General features: G+C 41.9%; 1 protein-coding gene and 1 long non-coding RNA gene across 3 annotated transcripts in view; one reads left to right on the top strand and one right to left on the bottom strand.

Moving 5' to 3' along the window:
* Window positions 1–12197, bottom strand: part of abcc10 (ATP-binding cassette, sub-family C (CFTR/MRP), member 10) — a 110559-nt gene extending 98362 nt beyond the window's left edge. Inside the window, exons 1-2 of the mRNA XM_055636288.1 lie at window positions 12049–12197; window positions 676–868 (exon numbers count right to left, since the gene is read on the bottom strand). Of these exons, the coding sequence (XP_055492263.1) occupies window positions 676–836 (161 nt within the window). The 5' untranslated portion in view covers window positions 837–868; window positions 12049–12197. The remainder of the gene's footprint in view (window positions 1–675; window positions 869–12048) is intronic.
* A 21-nt stretch (window positions 12198–12218) lies between these two features.
* LOC129697604 (uncharacterized) lies at window positions 12219–15845 on the top strand. Of its 2 annotated transcripts, none has more exons than XR_008723550.1 (2): window positions 12219–12325; window positions 14309–15845. It is a non-coding gene; the product is annotated as an uncharacterized LOC129697604 (long non-coding RNA). The 2 variants fall into 2 exon arrangements; XR_008723551.1 differs by lacking the exon at window positions 12219–12325 and adding an exon at window positions 12332–12745.
* Window positions 15846–22046: the final 6201 nt, after the last annotated feature.

Here is a 22046-nt window from a genome sequence, read left to right as displayed (position 1 = left end):
TTGGTAAGAAGATAGAAACAGACAGTGCACGTTTGGGAAATTATAAGGTTTGAGGCTATGAATGGGAGATAATCAGAGACAATAAGATTTGTGAAGGTTTGGGAAATTATGGCCCAGTTGAGTCATGACCAATGATTGGTATGAGGTGAATGAGAGATGATGCCAGGCCCCACCTTAGTAGAGGTCAGCTCTACAGTGTTTAGGAAACCTTAGTTCAAGATATTGAACGTTTGATAATGGAAAAGAAGGAAGCCTATGCCAGGTATAAAAAAACTGGTATCAGACAAGTTCTCAAAAGATTTAGGGGATATAAGAGAGAACCTAAATAAATTAGGTGTGCAAAATGAGAGCATGAAATGATCTTAGCAAATAGATAAAGGAGAAAAATCTTTCATGTAGGAAATGAGACTGCAGCTGCCAGAATTTGGGGCAATAAACAATCTGCTGGAGAAACTCAGCATGCCAAGCAGTATCTGTGGAGGGACACAAGACTGCCTAAACAATTACCTGCAATGCAATAATCTATCCAGGCAACCACTTTATACAGCCTCAACAAATAAAAACAATTTCAGAATCAGCCAGCAGGTTCCTTTAATCTCAGACAGAATTGTTCAGAATATGAGGAGTGATTAACTCCCTTCTGGGAGATGATATTTTAATATAAAAGCTACATACCGAGGGGTGTTAAGATAACAAGCACTGGCAAAGGCCAGTGCAGCGTGAGGCACCACATTGAGAACCAGCTGAGTGAAGCAGTATCCAACGGTGCCATTCTCCCACAATGGAAATGGGTTAGAAGGATCAGAGTCACAGAAAGCAGCCAGGAAATCAGCCATGCCAGGGTCGCAAACAAAGCATCAGCGAATACCTGGGGATAAAAAGAAATAATACATTATATAGAGAAGGAAACAAGCTCAAGAACGCCATAAGTTTGCAAGACACTTAGACTCTATACAGAGCAACTGGAGGATAAAGCCACTGTGTTCATTCCAGATCTAATACTTTCCTCTTAGTCTGGTTTAGTCAATCACTGAAACAAACACTGGAATGCAAACTCTTTATTTAACGATACCGTGGATCCACTCACTCAACCCCTCACCAGCCTTGTGTAAACAGAACAGAAGAAAGAGACAACCGGCACGCCCAAATGAATTACATATACTCTAACGGAGGCGTGGATACTAAAGGCGCGATAATGCAATGGGATGGCCATCCCTACATGCCTATCACTTCTTACAGATAAGAGATCACATTAAGAGGCACTTACTTTGATAGCAATGTTACAAAATTTTGAGATTTTTTAAATCAAGTCTGCAATTTATCCCATCAGGTAAAGCACAAAAAGAAATTTAATTTGACACCTAATTCACTTTCATAACGGCAGTATTAAAAAGGTTATGGCCATTTTTATACTCTGAAATTAGCATCTTGTTCCCTATTGCTTTTCTATTGACTTAACACAAAAGCTGTGATCGAGGACAGTCAAAAGCCCATAATTTTCTTAAAAATTAAGAGACCTGAATGAAATTTTCAACTATTATAGATTGAAGCATTCTGAAACAAACATGAAACATCTTACTTGGATGACCTGAAATTAAAGCATATAATTAGTTAGTTACCTAATCGTAGCTAATTACAAAATTGACCGATGTGACGGAAATAGTAATATTTCCTATTACTTGTACCCAGACTGCCTAAAAAATTCAAAAATGTGATATTCTCAAGATCAGAACTTTAATATTATTGTATTATATGTTGTAAGTCCGTAACAGATAGGTAAATAAATTACAATTTCTAGCAATAGACCAAGTTTTTATGGAGAAGATCAGTTGCTACCTGGTACATTGGCATATCATAATCAGTAGCATCATCATACTCCTCAGATTATAACCAATAAGCAACATCAGTACACCTTGTTTTTCCCCAACTTTTCAATTTTGGCATTGTAAACTACAGGTTTTTACTCTTCAAACCACGCATGACATGTCTTTCTGCCCACTACTTTCCCATTAAGAATGTCTTGTAGATCATCACATTTGGAGTAGTCCAAATTCAGATAATCTCTGTGAATGCTGTCTAAATCAGTCTCTTTTGCTGGGCATTTGGATTGACAATTTTGCATTTCTTCTTCGGAGCCATCTGTTTAAAATGTAAAAGAAAAAAAGCACTGAACAGCATTAACAGAAACAGTTATTATTTGGTAGATGGAAACATAGCAAATAGGTGCAGGAGTGGGCGATTCAGCTCTTCGAGCCAGCATCGTCATTCAATATGATCCTAGTTGATAATCCAACAACAGTACCCTGTTCCTGCTATATCTAACTCTCTCTTGAAAACATCCAGTGAATTGGCCTCCACTGTCTTCTGTGGCACAGAATTCTACAGATTCACAAATCTCTGGGTGAAAAAGTGTTTCCTCATCTCAGTCCTAAATGGCCTACCCCTTATTCTTAAACTGTGACCCCTGGTTCTGGACTCCCCCAACATCAGGAACATTTTTCCTGCATCTAGACTGGACAATCCCTTAAGAATTGTATATATTTCTATAAGATCCCCTCTCATCCATCTACATTCCAGTGAATATAAGCCCTGTTGATCCATTCTTTCATCATATGTCAGTCCGGCCATCCGGGAATTAACCTGGTGAACATACGCTGCACTTCCTCCACAGCAAGATTATCCTTCCTCAAATTAGGAGACCGAAACTGCACACAATACTCTAGGAGTGGTCTCACCAGGGCCCTCTACAACTGCAGTAAGACTTCCTTGCTCCTGTACTCAAATCTTCTCGCTATGAAGGCCAACATGCCATTTTGCTTTCCTCACTGCCTGCTGGACCTGCAGGCTTACTTTCAGTGACTGTCGTTGTTATTGCTGATTGTGGTCTTGTTGATGAGGAAGTTGAAGATCCTGATGCATAGGGATGCACAGAAACCCAGATCCCCGAACTTGGTAACATCTCCAAGCTAAAGTCGGGTTTCAATAAAACAGGGCTGCCAACATTGGATGAGAGTTGAGAGTGAGAAATTACGAGAGTGCTCAGCGACTAAGCCCAAGGGAATGTAGCGACTGAGGGGGGAAGGTGTGGGAGGAGGGTGTCCCCCCTCCTATGGTAGGAAGCTTTTGCAGCTTGAAATTGTGCAATCTGGTGCATAATATAGCAAGTCTTTTAACTTACACGTGACTGCAACATTTATGCTTTAAATTGGATTAGGTATAAGGTTAAGCTAAATTACATTCCTAATTCCATTCCACTAGCCAGGCTCCGACCAACAGGTGCAGCACATGGATGACCTTAGTATATTCATGTATGGAAATCAGATTATAATTCAAGCTGTTATGCATATATATAGAGAAAAAACCCCATAGAAACAAGGCAAAAGAAGTCGGACTGTTCTGCACAAATAAATTAATCAACCTTACCCTTTGACTATAGAAACCAGACAAAAATAATGCCACATATTCAACCAAGTATGTGGTTCAATAAAATTAAGATATATATGTAAAATTGTCTTACCACAGAACCCTATTGAAGCTAAATGTTCAAAGGTTCCATCATTAATATGTGACCAGCTTAGTACAAGGTTCACTTTCTCTAAACTGTGAAATTTGGTTTGAATGGACTCTTGGTTCTTAATTTTATGTCCATGAATCTCTTAACTTGAGCATGTTCATTGTTGCAACTGTAAGTTGCTCTGTGAGGTGAATTAATCACTTAATTCCTTTGGAGTATAAGAATTTAAAGCTATTCCTACTCACCACTAAGTTGTACTGGTAGTTGGGAGTGTGATCCCTACTGTTGACTGGCTAGAACAGATGAAGAGTCCTAGCCATAGTGGTAATAATTATATGCGATAGATATATACAGCTCCATCCATCTTCCAAAAATCCCAATAAAATACATTTACGTTTGTGGTTGTAACGTGACAAAATGTGGAAAAGTTCAAGGGGTATGAAAACTTTTGCAAGTCACTGTAGATTGGTCTAGATTTTTCCACACAGAAAACACAGAAAACATTTTTCACACAGAGAGTGGTGAATCTCTGGAATTCTCTGCCACAGAAGGTAGTTATGGCCAGTTCATTGGCTATATTTAAGAGGGAGTTAGATGTGGCCCTTGTGGCAAAAGGGATCAGGGGGTATGGAGAGAAGGCAGGTACAGGATACTGAGTTAGATGATCAGCCATGATCATATTGAATGGCAGTGCAGGCTTGAAGGGCCGAATGGCCTACTCCTGCACCTATTTTCTATGTTTCTATGTTTATCAATGGAATGTCCTTCAATTGTGAAGGATAACATAGACAGAGAGTTGCTTGGTCTGTTTCTCTTCTGTGTGACTCTATGACTCTTGGTTCAGTGTATACATGTTTCTCCATTTGTGGTATCACTGTCAGTAGTTGGAGAAGGGCTTCGCTACTCTTTCCTTGTATGGGACAAGCTATAGGTAGAGATGAGGACTTTATTCCTTGGAATGCAGGAAGTTCAGTTGTGCTTATAAAAGTGTATAAAGGGGATAGATTAGGCAATTGAGGAGGTGGAAAAGCTATTCAGGAGACAGAAACGCTGGAAACCTACAGGACTGGACTATGTTTCCCCCTCTACCCTCAAGCTCTGTGTTGAACAACTGGCACCGGTCTACACAGACCCTGCAAACCTGTACTGTCCCTGCCTGTTTCAAAGTCTCCACTATTGTCCCCATAGCCAAAAAGACTACAGGCCTGACCTCTGTCGTTATGAAGACCCTTGAAAGCTGGCGCAGCTGAAAAATATTACAAATATCACAGTTTGCATACCAGGCCAACAGTGGATGACGCAATCAACCTGGACCTGCACTTCATCCTCCAGCGCCTAGACCACCAGGGGACCTATACAAGGATTTTTTTGGTGATTTTAGCTCTGCTTTCAACACCATTGTGCCAAAGCTAATACACTCCAAACACTCCCAGTTGACTGTGCCTGAACCCCTCTGTCAGTGGATCGCCAACTTCCTGACAGGAAGCAGCATGTGAGGCTGAGAAAGCACATCTCAGATCCGCTGACCCTCGGCATATTAGCACCGCAAGGCTGCGTACTCTCCCCTCTCCTTTACTCTCTCTGCACCAACAACTGCACCTCCACAGACTCCCCTGTCAAGCTTCTCAAGTTTGTGGACACAACCCTGATTGGACTGATCCAGGATGGGGAGGAATCTGCCTACAAACAGGAAGTGACACGGCTGGCGCCCTGGTGCCATCACAACAACCTGGAGCTCAATGCTCTTAAGACAGTGGAATTGATTGTAGACTAATGTAGGGTCCTGAGTCTGAGCTTCAGTCTGAAGAAGGGTTTTGGCCTGTAACGTTGCCTATTTCCTTTGCTCCATAGATGCTACCGCACCCGCTGAGTTTGTCCAGCACTTTTGTCTGCAGCCAAAAGTCTATGGCCTACTTTTGCTCTGGTATTTTATTTCATTCTTCACATGTTTAAATTATAATGTTTTATTTTTAATTGTCTACTGTATATCGTAATGTTACTTGCGAGCAAAGCACCAAGGTAAATTACTTGTATGTATACACACTTGGCTAATAACATTTATTCAATTCAATTTAATATAATTTTGGGCACCATATCAGAGAGGGTCCAGAGGAGGTTTACAAAAATGATCCCAAGAATGAGTGGCTTAACATATGATGAGCGTTTGATGGCACTGGGCCTGTGCTCGCTGGAGTTTAGAAGAATGAGGGGGGACTTCATTGAAGAGTACTGAATAGTGAAGGTATGGATAGAATGCATGTGGAGAATATGTTTCCACTCGTGGGAGAGTCTAGGACTAGAAATCGTAGCCTCAGGATTTAGGAAGATGAGGAAGAATTTCTTTAGTCAGTGGGGTGGTGAATCTGTGGGATTCTTTGCCGCAGAAGGTTGTGGAGGCCAAGTCAATTGATATCTTTAAGGCAGAGAAAGATAGATTCATGATTAGTACTGGTGTCAGGGGTTATGGGGAGAAGGCAGAGAATGGGGTTAGGAGGAAGAGTCATGATTGAATGGTGGAGTACATTTGATGGGCTGAATGGCCTGAATCTGCTCCCATCACTTATGACATCAATGCTATTAAGGGTCTTGCCATTAACTGTATACTCTCCCCTTATATTCGACCTCACAAGGTACAACATTTCTCAGCCTCACACTAGCTCATATTAAACTCCATTTGTCATTTCTCTGTCCATTTTGGTAGCTTATCTATTCTGTATCTATTTTGCACTGTATACTTTGATAACTTTCCTCACTCTCTGCAACTCCAACAATTTTGTTGTCACCTGCAAATTTCTTAAACAACCCATCTACATTTACATCCAAGAATTAACCAAGTGATTTTTTTTTTTGGATTTCCTCGTGCTATTTCCCTTCTGTGGTAAAGGGACTAAAACTACAGGTGCTTTGATGGAGAAATGTACCCTTCTATTTACCCTATCTATGCATCTCATAATTTTATACAACTCCATCAGCTCCCCTTTTAACTCCTCTTGCTCCACAGAAAACAAACCCAGCTTTTCCATCCAACAGAAATTTTCCATCATGGACAATATGCACAGCAGATGCTGGTTTACAAAAAAACATTACTCAAGAAGGATCCCAAAATGAAATATCATCCATCCATGTTCTCCAGAGATACATCCTGAGCTGCTGAGTTACTCCTACACTTTATTTCCTACTTTTCTAGGTATTGGTTGATGCCCTCAGAGCCCTCGTAATCTCTCCATCGCCTGAGATACATCTAATCAGGCCCTGAGGATGTATCCATGTTTAATTGCTACTATACCTGATGCTTTCTTTTTAACCAAATACATTCTAAATTGTAGCTATCGCCACGCGGAATTCTGCACCCATAATGTAATTTTGCCCAGTGAATGTTATATGCAAATTATTCGCTTAAATCCTCATTTATGTCCTTGGGCTCCACGCAGATTGTTACCGTGATTCGTCAGGACAACAGTTTATCCCATATTTGCATATGCTTTTAAGTAGGGGTGACCTGTACAAAAGGGACGGGTTACACCTTAACTGGAGGGGGTCTGACATTCTGGCAGGCAGGTTTGCTAGGGCTACACGTGTGGGTTTAAACTAAATAGTGAGGTTGAGGGTTCGACAAATTGGGAGTATAAAGATGGAGATGAAGGGGAAGTGACTACAGGAAAAATCACAAAAGATTCTCGAATTAATGGGAAGGAAAGCTCGAGAAGGGACAACAGAGTAAGGTCAGGGCCAATTGCGAGCGATGCAAGGGAAGTGAATACAGAGGTCAAAGTGCTGTATATGAATGCGCGACGTATAAGGAACAAAGCGGACGAGCTTGAGGCTCAGCTAGAAACTGGCAAGTATGATGTTGTGGGAATTACTGAGACATGGCTGCAAGAGGGCCAGGGCTGGGAACTAAATATTCAAGGGTATACTTCCTATCAAAAAGACAGACAGGTGGGCAGAGGGGGTGGGGTTGCCCCGTTGGTGTGGAATGAAATTCAGTCCCTTGCAAGGTGTGACATTGAAACAGGAGATGTGGAATCAGTATGGATAGAACTAAGGAATTGTAAGGGTAAAAAGACCCTAATGGGACTAATCTACAAACAGTAGCCTGGACGTAGGGCGCAAGTTGAATCAGGAGTTAAATTTTATCCAAACGTCTCTCCCAGATGCGATAAATGTTTGTTTCAAAACGCTAATATAACACATTCATTTGTAGGATGTACAAAGTTGAATAAATTTTGGAGTGATATATTTGATATATTTACAAAGCTTTTCAAGTCAAGAATAGAACCCAAAACGGAATGGATTATATTTGGAATAATAGGAGAAGATACCAATTTAAATAAAGATCAAAATGTTTTTTTTTAATTATGGGTTAATAATTGGAAAGAAATTGATACTTAAATTTTGGAAAAATACAACCACACCAACTGTTAAAATGTGGATTAGGAATATGATGGACATAGCACGCCTTGAAGAAATGAGACTCCGACTAATAGATAAATATGACCAATTCTTAAGGAGTTGGTCTCCTTTCATCGACTTTTTGGAATCATGTGATGCAGCGGTACCGTAAAGATTGCTGATTTCAGTTCATGACGCGGATAGATCTACATCTCTGAATACAGATTTGAAAAATTCTCTTTTAAGGGGCCTTCTCTTCTATTTCTACTTTCCACTTTCTCTCTTCCTTTTTTATTTTTTATATACTCACTTCACGTTTTTCTACTCTCTACCATCTATTTTTCCACTTTTTCCTCTTTCTATTGTTTTCTTTTTCTTGTCCTGCTTACTTCCTTCTTATAACATAAAACTAGAGGTTGTACATGGAATGGATTACGGTATTACATAGTTGGCACCTAAAATTAGGTTACACTGTACTGTTTTGTGCTGTATTAACTTCTAATAAAATAAACAAAAAAAAACAAAAAAAGGAGTTAAAATTGGCATGTAGCAAAAGTAATGCTATGGTTGTTATGGGAGATTTCAACATGCAGGTAGACTGAGAAAATCAGGTTGATACTGGACCCCAAGAAAGGGACTTTGTAGAGTGCCTTTGTGATGGATTCTTAGAACAGCTTGTATTGGAGCCTACCAGGAAGAATGCAATTCTGGATTTAGTGTTATGTAATGAACCAGATTTGATAAAGGACCCCGAGGTTAATGAGCCATTAGGAGGCAGTGACCATAACATGGTTGGGTTTAATCTACAATTGGAGAGGGAGAATAATAGATCGGAATGTCTCAGTGTTGCAGTTGAATAAAGGGGACTATGGGGCCATAAGGGAGGAGCTGGCCAAAGTTGACTGGAAAGATACACTAGCAGGGATGACAGTGGAACAAATATGGCAGGTGTTTCTAGGAATAATACAGAAGGTGCAGGATCAGTATTCCTAGGAAGAAGAAAGATTCCAAGGGGAGAAAGGGACACCATGGCTGACAAGGGACGGCAGGGACAGTATAAAAATGAAGCGAAGATGCACAACGTAACAAAGATGAGCGGGAAGCAAGAGGATTGGGTAATGTTTAAAGAATAACGTAAGATACCCAAAAAGACAATACAGGAAGAAATTATGAGGTACGCAGGTAAGCTGGCAAAGAATATAAAGCAGTATAGTTAAAGCTTCTTTAGGTATGTGAAGAGGAAAAAATTAGTTAAGACCAAAGTTGGACCCTTGAAGACCGAAAGAGGTGAATTTATTATGGGGAACAAGGAAATGGCAGATGTGTTGAACAGGTACTTTGGATCTGTCTTCACTAAGGAGGCCACAAACAATCATCCTGATATAGTAGTGGCCAGAGGATCTGGGGTGACGGAGGAACTGAAGGAAATCCACATTAGGCAGGAAATGGTGTTGGATGGACTGATGGGACTGAAGGCTGATAAATCCCCAGGGTCTGATGGTCTGCAGGGTACTTAAGGAAGTGGCTCTAGAAATCGTGGATGCATTGGTGATGATTTTCCAATGTTCTATAGACTCAGGATCAGTTCCTGTGGATTAGAGGGTAGCTAATGTTATCCCACTTTTTAAGAAAGGCGGGAGAGAGAAAACAGGGAATTATAGACCAGTTAGCCTGACTTCGGTGGTGGGGAAGATAATAATAATAATAATTTTATTTATAGAGCACTTTAAAAACAAACATAGCTGCAACAAAGTGCTGTACATCACTAATCATTGACAAAAAAGTTAATACACACCAAAAATAACAATCAAAAGAAATAGTAGGAAAAGACATGTAAAATAAAGAAACATCAAAAACACCAAAAACAGAAGCAAAGCCTCAGGCATGGTCAAAAGCCAGGGAGTACAAATGTTTTTTAACACTGGATTTGAAGATGGACAGAGAGGGGGCCTGTCTGATGTGCAACGGCAGGGTGTTCCAGAGTGCCGGAGCGGCAACAGAGAAGGCTCTATCCCCTCTGAGCCTCCAACTAGACCTCGGTACCTCCAGGAGCAGCTGACCAGCTGACCTGAGGAACCAGGCAGGAGCGTATGGGTGGCGCAGCTCAGAGAGGTAAGGCGGGGCGAGCCCATTCAGAGATTTAAAAACAAGTAACAGTATCTTAAAATGAACTCGAAAGTGCACCGGAGTCAATTATAAAAGATGAGATAGCCGAACATTTGGATAGCAGTAACAGGATCGGTCCAAGTCAGCATGGATTTACAAAGGGGAAATCATGCTTGACTAATCTTCTGGAATTTTTTGAAGATGTAACTAGGAAAATAGACAAGGGAGAGCCAGTGGATGTAGCATACCTGGACTTTCAGAAAGCATTTGATAAGGTCCCACATAGGAGATTAGTGGGCAAAATTAGGGCATATGGTATTGGGGGTAGAGTGCTGACATGGATAGAGAAGTGGTTGGCAGACAGGAAACAAAGAGTAGGGATTGACTGGTCCCTTTTAGAATGGCGGGCAGTGACTAGTGGGGTACCGCAAGGCTTGTTGCTGGGACCGCAGCTATTTTCACTATACATCAATGACTTGGATGAAGGGATTCAAAGTAACATTAGCAAATTTGCAGATGACACAAAGCCGGGTGGCAGTGTGAACTGTGAGGAGGATGCTATGAGAATGCAGCGTGACTTGGACAGGTTGGGGGAGTGGGCAGATGCATGGCAGATTAAGTTTAATGCGGATAAATGTGAGGTTATCCACTTTGGTAGCAAAAACTGGAAGGCAGGTTACTATCTAAATGGCATCGTTAGGAAAAGGGGAAGTACAACGGGATCTGGGGGTCCTTGTACATCAGTCTATGAAAGTAAGCATGCATGTACAGCAGGCAGTGAAGAAAGCGAATGGCATGTTGGCCTTTATAACAAGAGGAATCGAATATAGGAGCAAAGAGGTCCTTCTGCACTTGTACAGAGCCCTAGTGAAACCACACCTGGAGTATTGTGTACAGTTTTGGTTCCCTAATTTGCTATTGAGGGAGTGCAGTGTAGGTTTACAAGGTTAATTTCCGGGATGGTGGGACTGTCATAGGCTGAGAGAATGGAGCAGCTTGTACATTCTGGTGTTTAGAAGGATGAGAGGTAATCTCATTGAAACATATAAGATTGTTAAGGGTTTGGACACGCTAGAGGCAGGAAACATGTTCCCAATGTTGGGGGTGTCCAGAACCAGGGGCCACAGTTTAAGAATAAGGAGTAAGCCATTTAGAACGGAGACGAGGAAAGACTTTTTCTCACAGAGAGTGGTGAGTCTGTGGAATTCTCTGCCTCAGAGGGTGGTGGAAGCGGGTTCTCTGGATGCTTTCAAGAGAAAGCTAGATAGGACTCTTAAAAATAGCGGAGTCAGGGGATATGGAGAGAAGGCAGAAACCGGGTACTGATTGGGGATGATCAGCCACGATCACATTGAATGGTGGTGCAGGCTCGAAGGGCCGAATGGCCTACTCCTGCACCTATTGTCTTTTGTCTATTTTGGATTCTCTTTAATCTTGTCGGCCAGTTATATTTTCATGCTCCCCTATTTATCCTTATAATTTCTTTTTTTAACTAAAGTCAGCTGGTTCTTGGCTTCCAGTTGAAAATGCGGGTGGGTATAAGTCTGAACCAGCTGCTCTGGGGACATCAGAGGAACCATGAATTTCCCCCATGTCACTTGTCTCGGCACAGAATCAAAACTCCACGCTCTAGTCCACTTTGCAACGTCACCCAGCATCTCGATACACAAGCAAACTAACTGACAAAGATCCTATAGCGGAGGATCTTTGCTAACTAGCACGAGTGAAAGCGAGTAGGTCTGAAGAAGGATCTCGACCGGAAATGTCACCTATTCCTTTTCTCCAAAGATGCTGTGTGACCCGTTGAGTTACTCCAGCTTTTTATGTCTATCTTCGAGTGAAAGCCTAATTCCTCCGACATGATCAAAAGCAAAGATCCTCTCTGCTATAGGATCTTTGATCAAAAGACCGCTCTATGATCTGATTTGCAATGTTCACTAAATACTGGATCACATCGGAGGCGGAGCAATGCCCGTGAACTCTGCAGGAGTGACGTGACCTCAATGTCTAAATACAGGGTGACAGTTTCTATTTACCAGTGAATCCCATCGCGCAGGGATTAGTTCATCCACTGGTTCCTCCTCGTATGTTCGCCTTCCCTGACATCAGGCTGGAAACCGGCTGGAAACAAAACTATTCTCACCCTGCCCCTGACAATCATTCTGCTGCGACAAGATGGGCCCTCGCCAGTCATTGCGGCAACTGATGGAGCGCCACCCTGCAACCGGAGGTTCAACGCGTCTTTACAGTTCAAAATACTGTGGAACATTTCGCCTTGCTGATCAAAGCGTCAGATGTGGACATTGTTGGCAAGTATGAATAAATGTCGATGTTTTGCCAAGTGGAAATGGTGGCTGACCTAAAGAGGGCTGACCTAAATAGGTGTTTTTATGCCGTTGCTTTTGTCTTTGGTGGCAAATTAAATTTAAACTTTACATTTGCCTTCATGCACAAGATGACGGTAAAGGCACGAACAAACTAGTTTCCAGCCTAACATCAGTTGTGATAAAGTTCCTGGAATGTATTCTGAAAAACAGGATTTGTCTGCTTAGACTGATGAAGGGTCCCGACTCGAAACTGCACCTATTCCTTTTCTCCAGAGATGCTGCCTGACCCGCTGAGTTACTCCAGCATTTTGTGTCTATCTTCGGTGTAAACCAGCATCTGGAGTTCCTTACACAATGAAGATGCGAGCCCACGATATTAGATGGAAGATACCACCATGGATAGAAGGTTGGCTGAATGGCAGAAGGCAAAGAATGGGAATAAAGGGTGCTTTTTCTGGCTGGCTGCCAGTGCCTTGTGATGTTACACAAGGGTTGGTGTCAGGGCCACTACTCTTTACATTGTGTATCAGTGATTTGGATGAAGGATTTGAAATCTTTGTGGCCAAGTTTGCGGATGATACAAAGATTGGTGGAGGGGGCAGGTAGTTTAAAATAACACAGTAATGTGCAGTCATACACTCTAGTAATAGGAATAAAGGCATAGACCATTTCCTAAATGGTGAGAAGATTTAGAAATCGGAGGTGCAAAGGGACTTGGGAGTGCTGGTGCTGGATTGCCAAAAGGTTAATTTGCAAGTTGAATCGGTAGTTGGGAAGGCAAATGCAATGTTAGCATTTATTTCAGGAGGACAAGAATATAAAAACAGATGTAATGTTGAGGCTTTATAAGGCCACATTCGGAGTATTGTAAGCAGTTATGGGACCCATTTCTGAGCAGGGATGTGATGACATTTGTGAGGGTCCAAAGATGGTTTACATAAATGATCCTGGAGATGATTGTTTAACGTATAATGAGTGTTTGACAGCACTGAGCCTGTACTTGCTGGAGTTCAGAAGGATGAGTTGGGGACCTCGTTGGAGCTTACTGAATAGTGAATCACCTGGATAGAGTGGTTGTGAAGAGGTTATTTTCACTAGTGGGAGAGTCTAGGGCCAGAGGACACATCCTCAGAATAAAAGGATGGACCGGTAGAAAGGAGAAGAGGAGGAATTTCTTTAGTCAGAGAATGGTGAATCCGTGGAATTCATTACCACATATGGCTGTGGAGGCCAAATCATTGGATATTTTTAAAGTGGAGATTGACAGATTCTTGATTAGTAAGAGGGTCAAAGGTAATGAGGAGAAGGCAGGAAAATGGGATTGAGAGGGAAAGATAGATCAGCCATGATTGAATGGCGGAGTAGATTTGATGGGCTAAGTGGCCTAATTCTGCTCCTATGACTTATGAGATCGCATGGGATCTAGGATGAGCTAGCCAATTGGAACCATCTTTGCTAACTACGATACCACCCATTTCAGTGTCATCTGCAAACTTACTAATCATGCCTTCTACATTCTCATCCAAATTGTTGATATAAACCACAAACAGCAATGGGCCCAGCAACAATCCCTGAAGTACACCACTAGTCACAGGCCTCCAGCTATAAAAACAAACTTACCTCTGCTTCCTTCTATGAAGCTAATTCTCTATCCAATCAGTTGGCTCTCCCTGGATCCCATGCGCCTAGAGCAGTCTAACATAGATGAGAATGTAGGTGCCATGATTAGTACGTATAAATTGGTTGTATGGTGGAAGTCTAAGATTATAAAAGGATCTGGATAATCTGCAAAACTGGACAAAAGATTAAAAAATGGGATTTAACTCAGACAGATGTGAAGTGATGAAATGTGGGAAATTAAACCAGAGTAAGACTTGCATAGTAAGTATATGACACCTGACGTTTTAGCTAAGATGATGAAGGAATTGAGTTAATATATTTTTCCCAATCAATCTGGAATTCACTGCAGATTCTCTCACAATGAAGTACCACCTGAATGAGCAATTGAAGAGCCATAAACTGCAGGACAATGAACCAAGTTTTGAGAAATGGGAGTAACCTGCAGTGCATTTTGTCTGCACAGACACAGTGGTTGAATGGCTTTTTGTCACCAGGTTCTGAGATACACTCTTCCAACAAACCTCAAGCACGTTGGAAGGACAGCACCTCATCTTCAAACTGGGCCATAGCAGCCTTTATGACATTCAATGTATTCAATTATTTCAAGCCATCAGCATTTCCATCATGTGGATTTCACATTTCTGGAATAAAGTTTTTGTCCGATAATTCAAATATCCTCCACTGACCTTTTATTGTTCACTAATCCCTTTTGAACCAGTACTATTCATCTCCATCCTCATTTATTTTTACCTTCCTTATACCCTACCATAAACATTTTTTTGTTTTCTCCTGTACTAACCAATAGTTTCCTGCATTAATCTTTTTGTCGGATCTAATGCAAGGTCTCAAACCTCCCCCTTCCCTCTTGTAGTCATAAAGTCATAGAGTGTTACAGTGTGGAAACAGGCCCTTCAGCCCAACTTGCCCACACCGGCTAACATATCCCAGCTACACTAGGCCCACCTGTCTGCATATGGTCCATGTCCTTCCAAACCTGTCCCATCCATGTAACTGTCTAACTGCTTCTTATATGTTGGGTTAGTTCCAGTCTCAACTAAATCCTCTGGCAGATTATTCCATACACCCACCACCATTTGTGTGAAAAAGTTACCCCTCAGATTCCTATTAAATCTTTTCCCCTTCACCTTAAACCTATGTCCTCTGGTCCTCGATTCACCTACTCTGGGCAGGAGACTGTGCTTCTACCCGATCTATTCCTCTCATGATTTTATACACCTCAATAAAATCACCTCTCATCCCCCTGCGCTCCAGGGAATGGAGTTCCAGCCTACTCAACCTCTCCCTATAGTTCAGACCCTCTAGTCCTGGCAACATCCTTGTAAATCTTCTCTGCACCCTTTCCAGCTTGACAACATCTTTCCTATAACATGTTGCCCAGAACTAAACACAATACTCTAAAGGCGGTCTCACCAACATCTTATACAACTGTAACATGACTTCCCAACTTCTATATTCAATACTCTGACTGATGATGGCCAATGTACCAATAGCCTTTTTGATCACCTTATCTACCTGCAACTCGACCTTCAAGGAACCATGCACCTGCACTCCTAGATCCCTCTGCTCAACTACACTTCCCAGAGCACTACCATTCATTGTGTAGGTCCTGCCCATGTTAGACTTCCCAAAATGGAATTTCTCACATTTATCTGTATTAAAATCCATCAACCATTTCACAGCCCACCTGGCCAATTGATCAAGATCCTTCTGCAATTTTTCACAACCATCTTCACCATCTTCCCCACCCAGATCCATTTGTACATCATTGTACATAAGTGATAGGAGGAGAATTAGGCCATTTGGCCCATTAAGTCTACAGCCATTCAATCATCACTCATCTATCTTTCCCTGCCTTCTCCCCATAACCTCACATCAAAAATCTATCTATCTTGGCCTTAAAAATATCCATTGACTTGGCCTCAGATTCTGCTTTACCTGCTGATTTTTTCCAGCATTTTTTGTCCCTAGAATCAAGCATTTGCATTCTTCTATGTCTCCATATTCACACTTTGAAAAATATTTGAAAACGTTGTTCAAGGCACGAGTTTAGCAAATGGGCATAAGGATATAAATCATAAATTATACATATAATTTATATATTTTTTGCATTAATCTGCAAAACACATACACATAATGCTGTCTGAGTAATTTCTAAACTTGGGTAAATGACTTTGTTTCATCACAGTTCATTAACACAGGGAGAGGTTGTGGCAGATATGGAAAACCATGTTAACCCAGTAACACAAAATACAGTGAGCAATACACAAAATTCTGGACGAACCCATTGGGTCAAGCAGCATCTGCTGGCTTTAAGAACACCTTTTTCTAATTTCCTCACTACTGTTAGCCAAAGTGTATGCTTCCCACTGCCTCCCCATCATCTTTACATGACTAAAACAAACATAATACATGGAAATGTAGTTTTTACCTGATATGCAGCAACCAGCTTCCCTAGATGTAACCGGAGACGATGAGACCTTTCATCTTCAAGGTTTTGTAATATGTTTTTGCTGATGAACATTGATCCCGTAATTCAAGGGACTGATAAATGCCAACAATAAATCATGTTCAGGCACATAAATATGCAGCTGATTGATTATTTGATGGTTCAGTTATTGGAGTGAGCGTTAACCTGTCCATGTACTGAATATATCTCAACTTTAATCTCGGTCTCTGGTGAACAAGAAGATGGAACCATAATTGGCTTCATCAAATCTAACTAGAAAGGTTAAAAAACACAATCAGCTAGAGTTCCCACCTTGATTAATGAACACAGCTGGAAATTGCATGCGTGCAACTTTGAAAGAGATGTGGGCTGGGCCTAATCAAGATCAACCCCAGTTTAAAGTCCTCTCATACTCACTGCCTAGGTACACAGAACACGAACGGCTGCTTGGACATGTTGACAGACAAACGGTGCTGACAGAATCATAGCCCAGCAAGGAGTCAAAGCCTGCAGGAGAGAAGAGAATACTGTTTTAAAAAAATCCTTCCTTGCACAATACATGCATGAACATTCACAGATATATATTTTGTGGCTCTATACGGCAAGAGTGTTTATTTGGTACATGCACCAGATGTGAACTCGAACAATGAAATTCTTACTTGCTACAGCTTCACAGACACATTAGATGCAACACTAAAGACAAATACAGTAAATTATCAGTTATTCCAAGAAAACTGGAATATCCCCCCCCCCCCCCCCCACAGACCAGGATAGTGCAAAACTAAAGCACGTAGAGCTAACCATAGTAGTCCAGAGTGTTTAATATTACCGTCAATAACAAATAACATTTACAGCATAAAAGGACTGTAAACACAATATTCAAACATAATAAACAAACCAAAAAATTAAAAACCCCAATATTAGTGTAAAAAGCCCAAGTCATCGAAGTCAGTTCCTCATTCAGTTTAGTTAATGTTTGTAGTGTTTAAGAGCCAGTTTAGTTTTAGTTTAGTTTACAAACAGCATGGAACCAGGCCCTTTGGCCCACCGAGACCACACCGACAATCGATCACTTGTTCGCACTAGTTCTATGTTATTCGACTTTTGCATCCACTGTTTACACACGAAGAGCAATTTACAAAGACCAATTAACCTACAAACCTTCACACCTTTGGGATGTGGGAGGAAACTTTTTAAGTACATTTTATAAGCACATTGAGGGGGAAAAGGGTAATCAGGGAGTCAGTGAGAGCTCAGGAATCAAAGTGGTCATCTCCTTGTGATGCCACAGAAGATGGGCAAATTCCTCAATGAGTATTTCCTCTGTTTTACCATAGAGAAAGACATGACCACTGGGGAACTTGTGGTAATGAATGGAAGTGTCTTGAGGGCAATCAGTATTACAGTCGAGGAGGTGCTGCTCGTCCTAGTACGTATGAAGGTAGACAAATCTCCTGGGCCTGATCAGATATATTCAAGCACACTATGGGAAGCTAGAGAAGATATATGTCATTATTAAATGTGGGTGAGGTGTCTGAAGATTAGAGGATGGTAAATGTGTGTTTAAAAAGTGTTGCAAAGAAAACCCTGGGAAATATAGGCCAATTAATCTAACATTTTAAAGTGTTCTTGGATCAGCTCTCATGGAGACATGTAGAGAGTATTATTTTACACTCATCATCTGTGCTTTATAGATGATGGTAAGATTTTGGTATGTCAGGAAATGAGTCACTCACCAAAGGATGCTCGTCCTTGGAAAACTGTTGCAGACACAGTATTCATATTGCTGGTCCAGTTATGTTTCTAATCAATGATGATTACCAGGCTGTTGATGGTGTGCACCGATAAGGACATTGAACGTCATGTAGATGGTTTGACTCTTGTTGAAGGCTGACCTTTTGGTGACATGAATGATCTCGTGACGAGATCTAGCTGTGCGCAGACAGGACTGCTTCATGTGCTGAGGAGCTGAAGGGACTAATATTGTGCAATCATTGGCAAACGTTTTCACTTCTGATCTTTGCTGGAATGAAGGTCATTGATAAATTAAATGAAAATGTTGGGCCTTGGACATTGTCTCAAGCATATATTGAGTTTTATATATTCATATTCCTGGTTGTGTGATGCTGTAACAACATCATCTTGCTCAATGTCAACTAGGCCAATGAACTGACTTCAGAAAGAGGAAGTCGGGAGATCACCTGCCAGTTTTCATTGATGGGTCAGCGGCAGAGTTAGCAGCTTCAAATTCCTGTGTGTTAACATCTTTTATGACCTCTTCTGGACCCAGAACATAAATGTAATCACAAAGAAGGCACGCCAGCACCTCTACTTTCTTTGAAGTTTAAAGAGATTCAGCAATTCATTGTATATTTCAACAAATCTCTGCAGTTATACTGTGGAAAGCATCCTGACTGGTGGCATTTTGGCCTGGAATGCCAATTCTAACACACATGAACACAAGAAGTTTCAGATAGTGCCAAACTCAGATTGGCCCATTACAGGCATAACCCTCCCAACCATTGAAAGCATCTACATGCTGCATCAGAAAAGTGGCATCTAAGATCAGGGATCTCCACCATCTGGGACATGTCCTCTTCTCACTGCTACCACTGGGCATTATATACAGGTTGAAGTGTACATCATCAGGTTCCGGAAAAGCTACCTTCCTAGAACTATCAGGTTCTTGAACTAACCCGCACAACCCTAATCCTACCTCGTCAACAGAACACCAAGGACCATCTCTTACACTTACTTATTATTTAAAAAAAGTGTTTTTATTGTATTCTTGATTAATTTGTATACAATTTATATTTTACTGTTTTGTCTGAGTCTGCCTGTGATACTGCTGTAAGATGTTTCATTGTACCTGTATCTCACTGCACATGAGCATATGATAATACATGGTCGTCGACTTGACTTTACTTAATATTTGCTTCCTTAGTGGATCCTTCTGCATATGTTTCACATTCCCTGTCACTACTACAGGAAAGTCATCCTGTTATGGGTAGGGACTTTTTTTTGTGATCTGTCTGCTCCCATCTAGTTATTTATAAAGTAATTCTGATAATGTATCATCTGTGGTATTATGTTTGTTGTTCAGTATTCAGTATCATAGGTATATTAAGACAGGACGATGGATCACTGTATCAATTATGGATATGGTGGACATGTCACAAAGACGTAATCGGTGACCAATCCGAACTGGTAGAACCTTCTGCTTCTAGATGTGAGAATTGCTAATATATCCTTTTCAATCAAAATATTATCCCTGTCACTCTTTTGTCGGAATTTTGTGATTTAAGGGAATGGGCATTTGATGACCATGGTCTAAAATGTGGTTTAAAATTTCACCAACTTAATTACTAGTAAAACTACTGAGCTTCAATGTACAAGTCTTGTCATATTTCATTAGGAAGGTTCATTACATGGACTAGTTCTACATGTTTTGTTCCTTTCCCTATCACCATAATTCATTTTTCCTCAATAGTTTGTGCCGATGTCAATACCATTGTGGTTTACTGCAAAGTCAGGGAATGGTTGCAGTATGGAAGGAGGACACCTGAAACAGAAGGTGATGGAAATATTTATGCAAGAGCCTCCACGATATTTCCCTTGCTTCCCACTAGGTCAAGGATGCTCTTCATCAAACTTGCCATCTTTACCCTTCATCCCGACAGGAACATGTTGTCCCTGAACTCTTGATAATGCACAATGAATTCTAATAGCTTGTTGAGGCTGAGGCCAATTGTAGATTGACAGATATTTGTTAGCACGTGTGCTAACGCTGCAGAAACAAAGCGTGTAGATGGAGTTAAAACCAACCAGGATTTAAATGTAAGACAAACAAAGTCTACTCCTGTTGCTTTCAAAGCAATATAACACAGAAAGAATGAAATACTATTTCCTTTGCACCTTCCAAATAATAGCAAAGTTTCAACTGCATTGAGCCAATGCTTGGAACCACTTCTGTGGATATTTCTGACCCTTCAGCTGTGTACATCTTTAAGAACCATCTCCATGTCCATCTGCAAAATCAAGCTTTTGGTCACACCTGATCTTGCAAAGAAGACCAGTTAGAGGAATTGATCATCTGGAAGGTGATATTAGGCTGAAGAAGAGTGGAAAGAAAGGATGAAGCAAAGACATGGTTAAATAGATAGACAATGAGTTTTTAAAACATAGGCGTCTACAGCCAGGGACGGACCGAGTACGAGAACCAGGTCGAGTTCCGGGCCCAGCTCTAAGACCTGGGTAGGGGAGGAGGATGAAGGAAATGAGAAGGAGGGGGAGATAGGGTGGGGTGGTAGAGGGAGATGGGGAGGGTGGAGAAAGGATATGGGGAGGGGTGGAGATACCCCTTCCATAACTACCCTCTCTACCCCCTCACACTCTACCCCCCTCCCCACTCTACCCCCCCCTCCCTCTCTGCCCGCTCCCTCTCCACCCCCCTTCCTCCACACCACTCACTCCCTCGCCCTCTCTATCCTCCCTCCACCCCACTCTACCTCCTCCCTCTCTACCCCACCTCCCCCTCTATCCCCCCTCCCTCTCTAGGGATTGAAGAGGAAGGGTGAAGAGGAGGAGGAAGAGGAGGGAGTGCTGGGGATGAGGGGAAATGAGCCGCGCCTGCGCAGTTCGGGGCTATGCGTGAGTGGTGCAATGTGTTGGAGGAATGGGTGAGTGGTGGAATCTGCGATGAGGGGAAACATTTTTAGCTTTCCTCTTTGCCCGCTGGGTGGCAGTGTGAGCTGCATGCTGACTTTCAGCCTGACTTTCAGTGACTGATGTACAAGGACACCCAAGGCTCATTGTTCCTCCCCTTTTCCTATTCCGACACCATTCAGGTAATAATCTGCCTTCTTCTTGCCACCAAAGTGGATAACCTCACATTTTGTCCACATTATACTGCATCTGCCATGCATCTCTCACTCAACCTATCCATGTAATTCTGCAGCCTCATAGCATCCTCCTCGCAGCTCACCCTGCCACCCAGCTTTGTGTCATCTGCAAACTTGGAGATGTCACATTTAATTCCATCGACAAAATCAGGGGTCGGCAACCTCTGGCCCCCGGGCCGAATGCGGCCCGTAACCCGAAATCATCCGGCCCGCAGGTGGATTTTTTTACAGGCTTTGGCTGTACCGCATCCTGCACAAACCGTGCACCTTCTGTGAACACGTTTAAGAAAGAACTGCAGATGCTGGAAAAATCAAAGGTAGACAAAAACGCTGGAGAAACTCAGCGGGCAAGACATGCAAAGATTGCATGAGGCTGCCTCACCTGCTGAGTTTCTCCAGCATTTTTGTCTACCTTCTGTGAACACGTGATTTGATGCCTGCCATCCGTTCGCAAGATCCATGTGTACACGTGATAGATGTGGCCCGCCATCCACTCACAGACATGCATCCCTGCCCCTAGGCAGATCAAGGTTGCCGACCGCTGGTCTAAATTGTTTATATTGTAAATAATTGGGGTCCCAGCACCAAGCCTTGTGGCACCCCACTAGTCACTGCTTGCCATTCTGAAAAGGACCCGTTATTTCCTGCTTTGTCTGCCAACCTGTTTCTATCCATGTCAATATCCTATCCCCAAGTCAATACTCTACCTACCATATGCT

This window comes from Leucoraja erinacea, chromosome 5 (genome assembly GCF_028641065.1).
Source record: "Leucoraja erinacea ecotype New England chromosome 5, Leri_hhj_1, whole genome shotgun sequence".
Classification (NCBI taxonomy): Eukaryota; Metazoa; Chordata; class Chondrichthyes; order Rajiformes; family Rajidae; genus Leucoraja; species Leucoraja erinaceus.
This window is presented reverse-complemented; position numbering and strand designations above follow the sequence as displayed.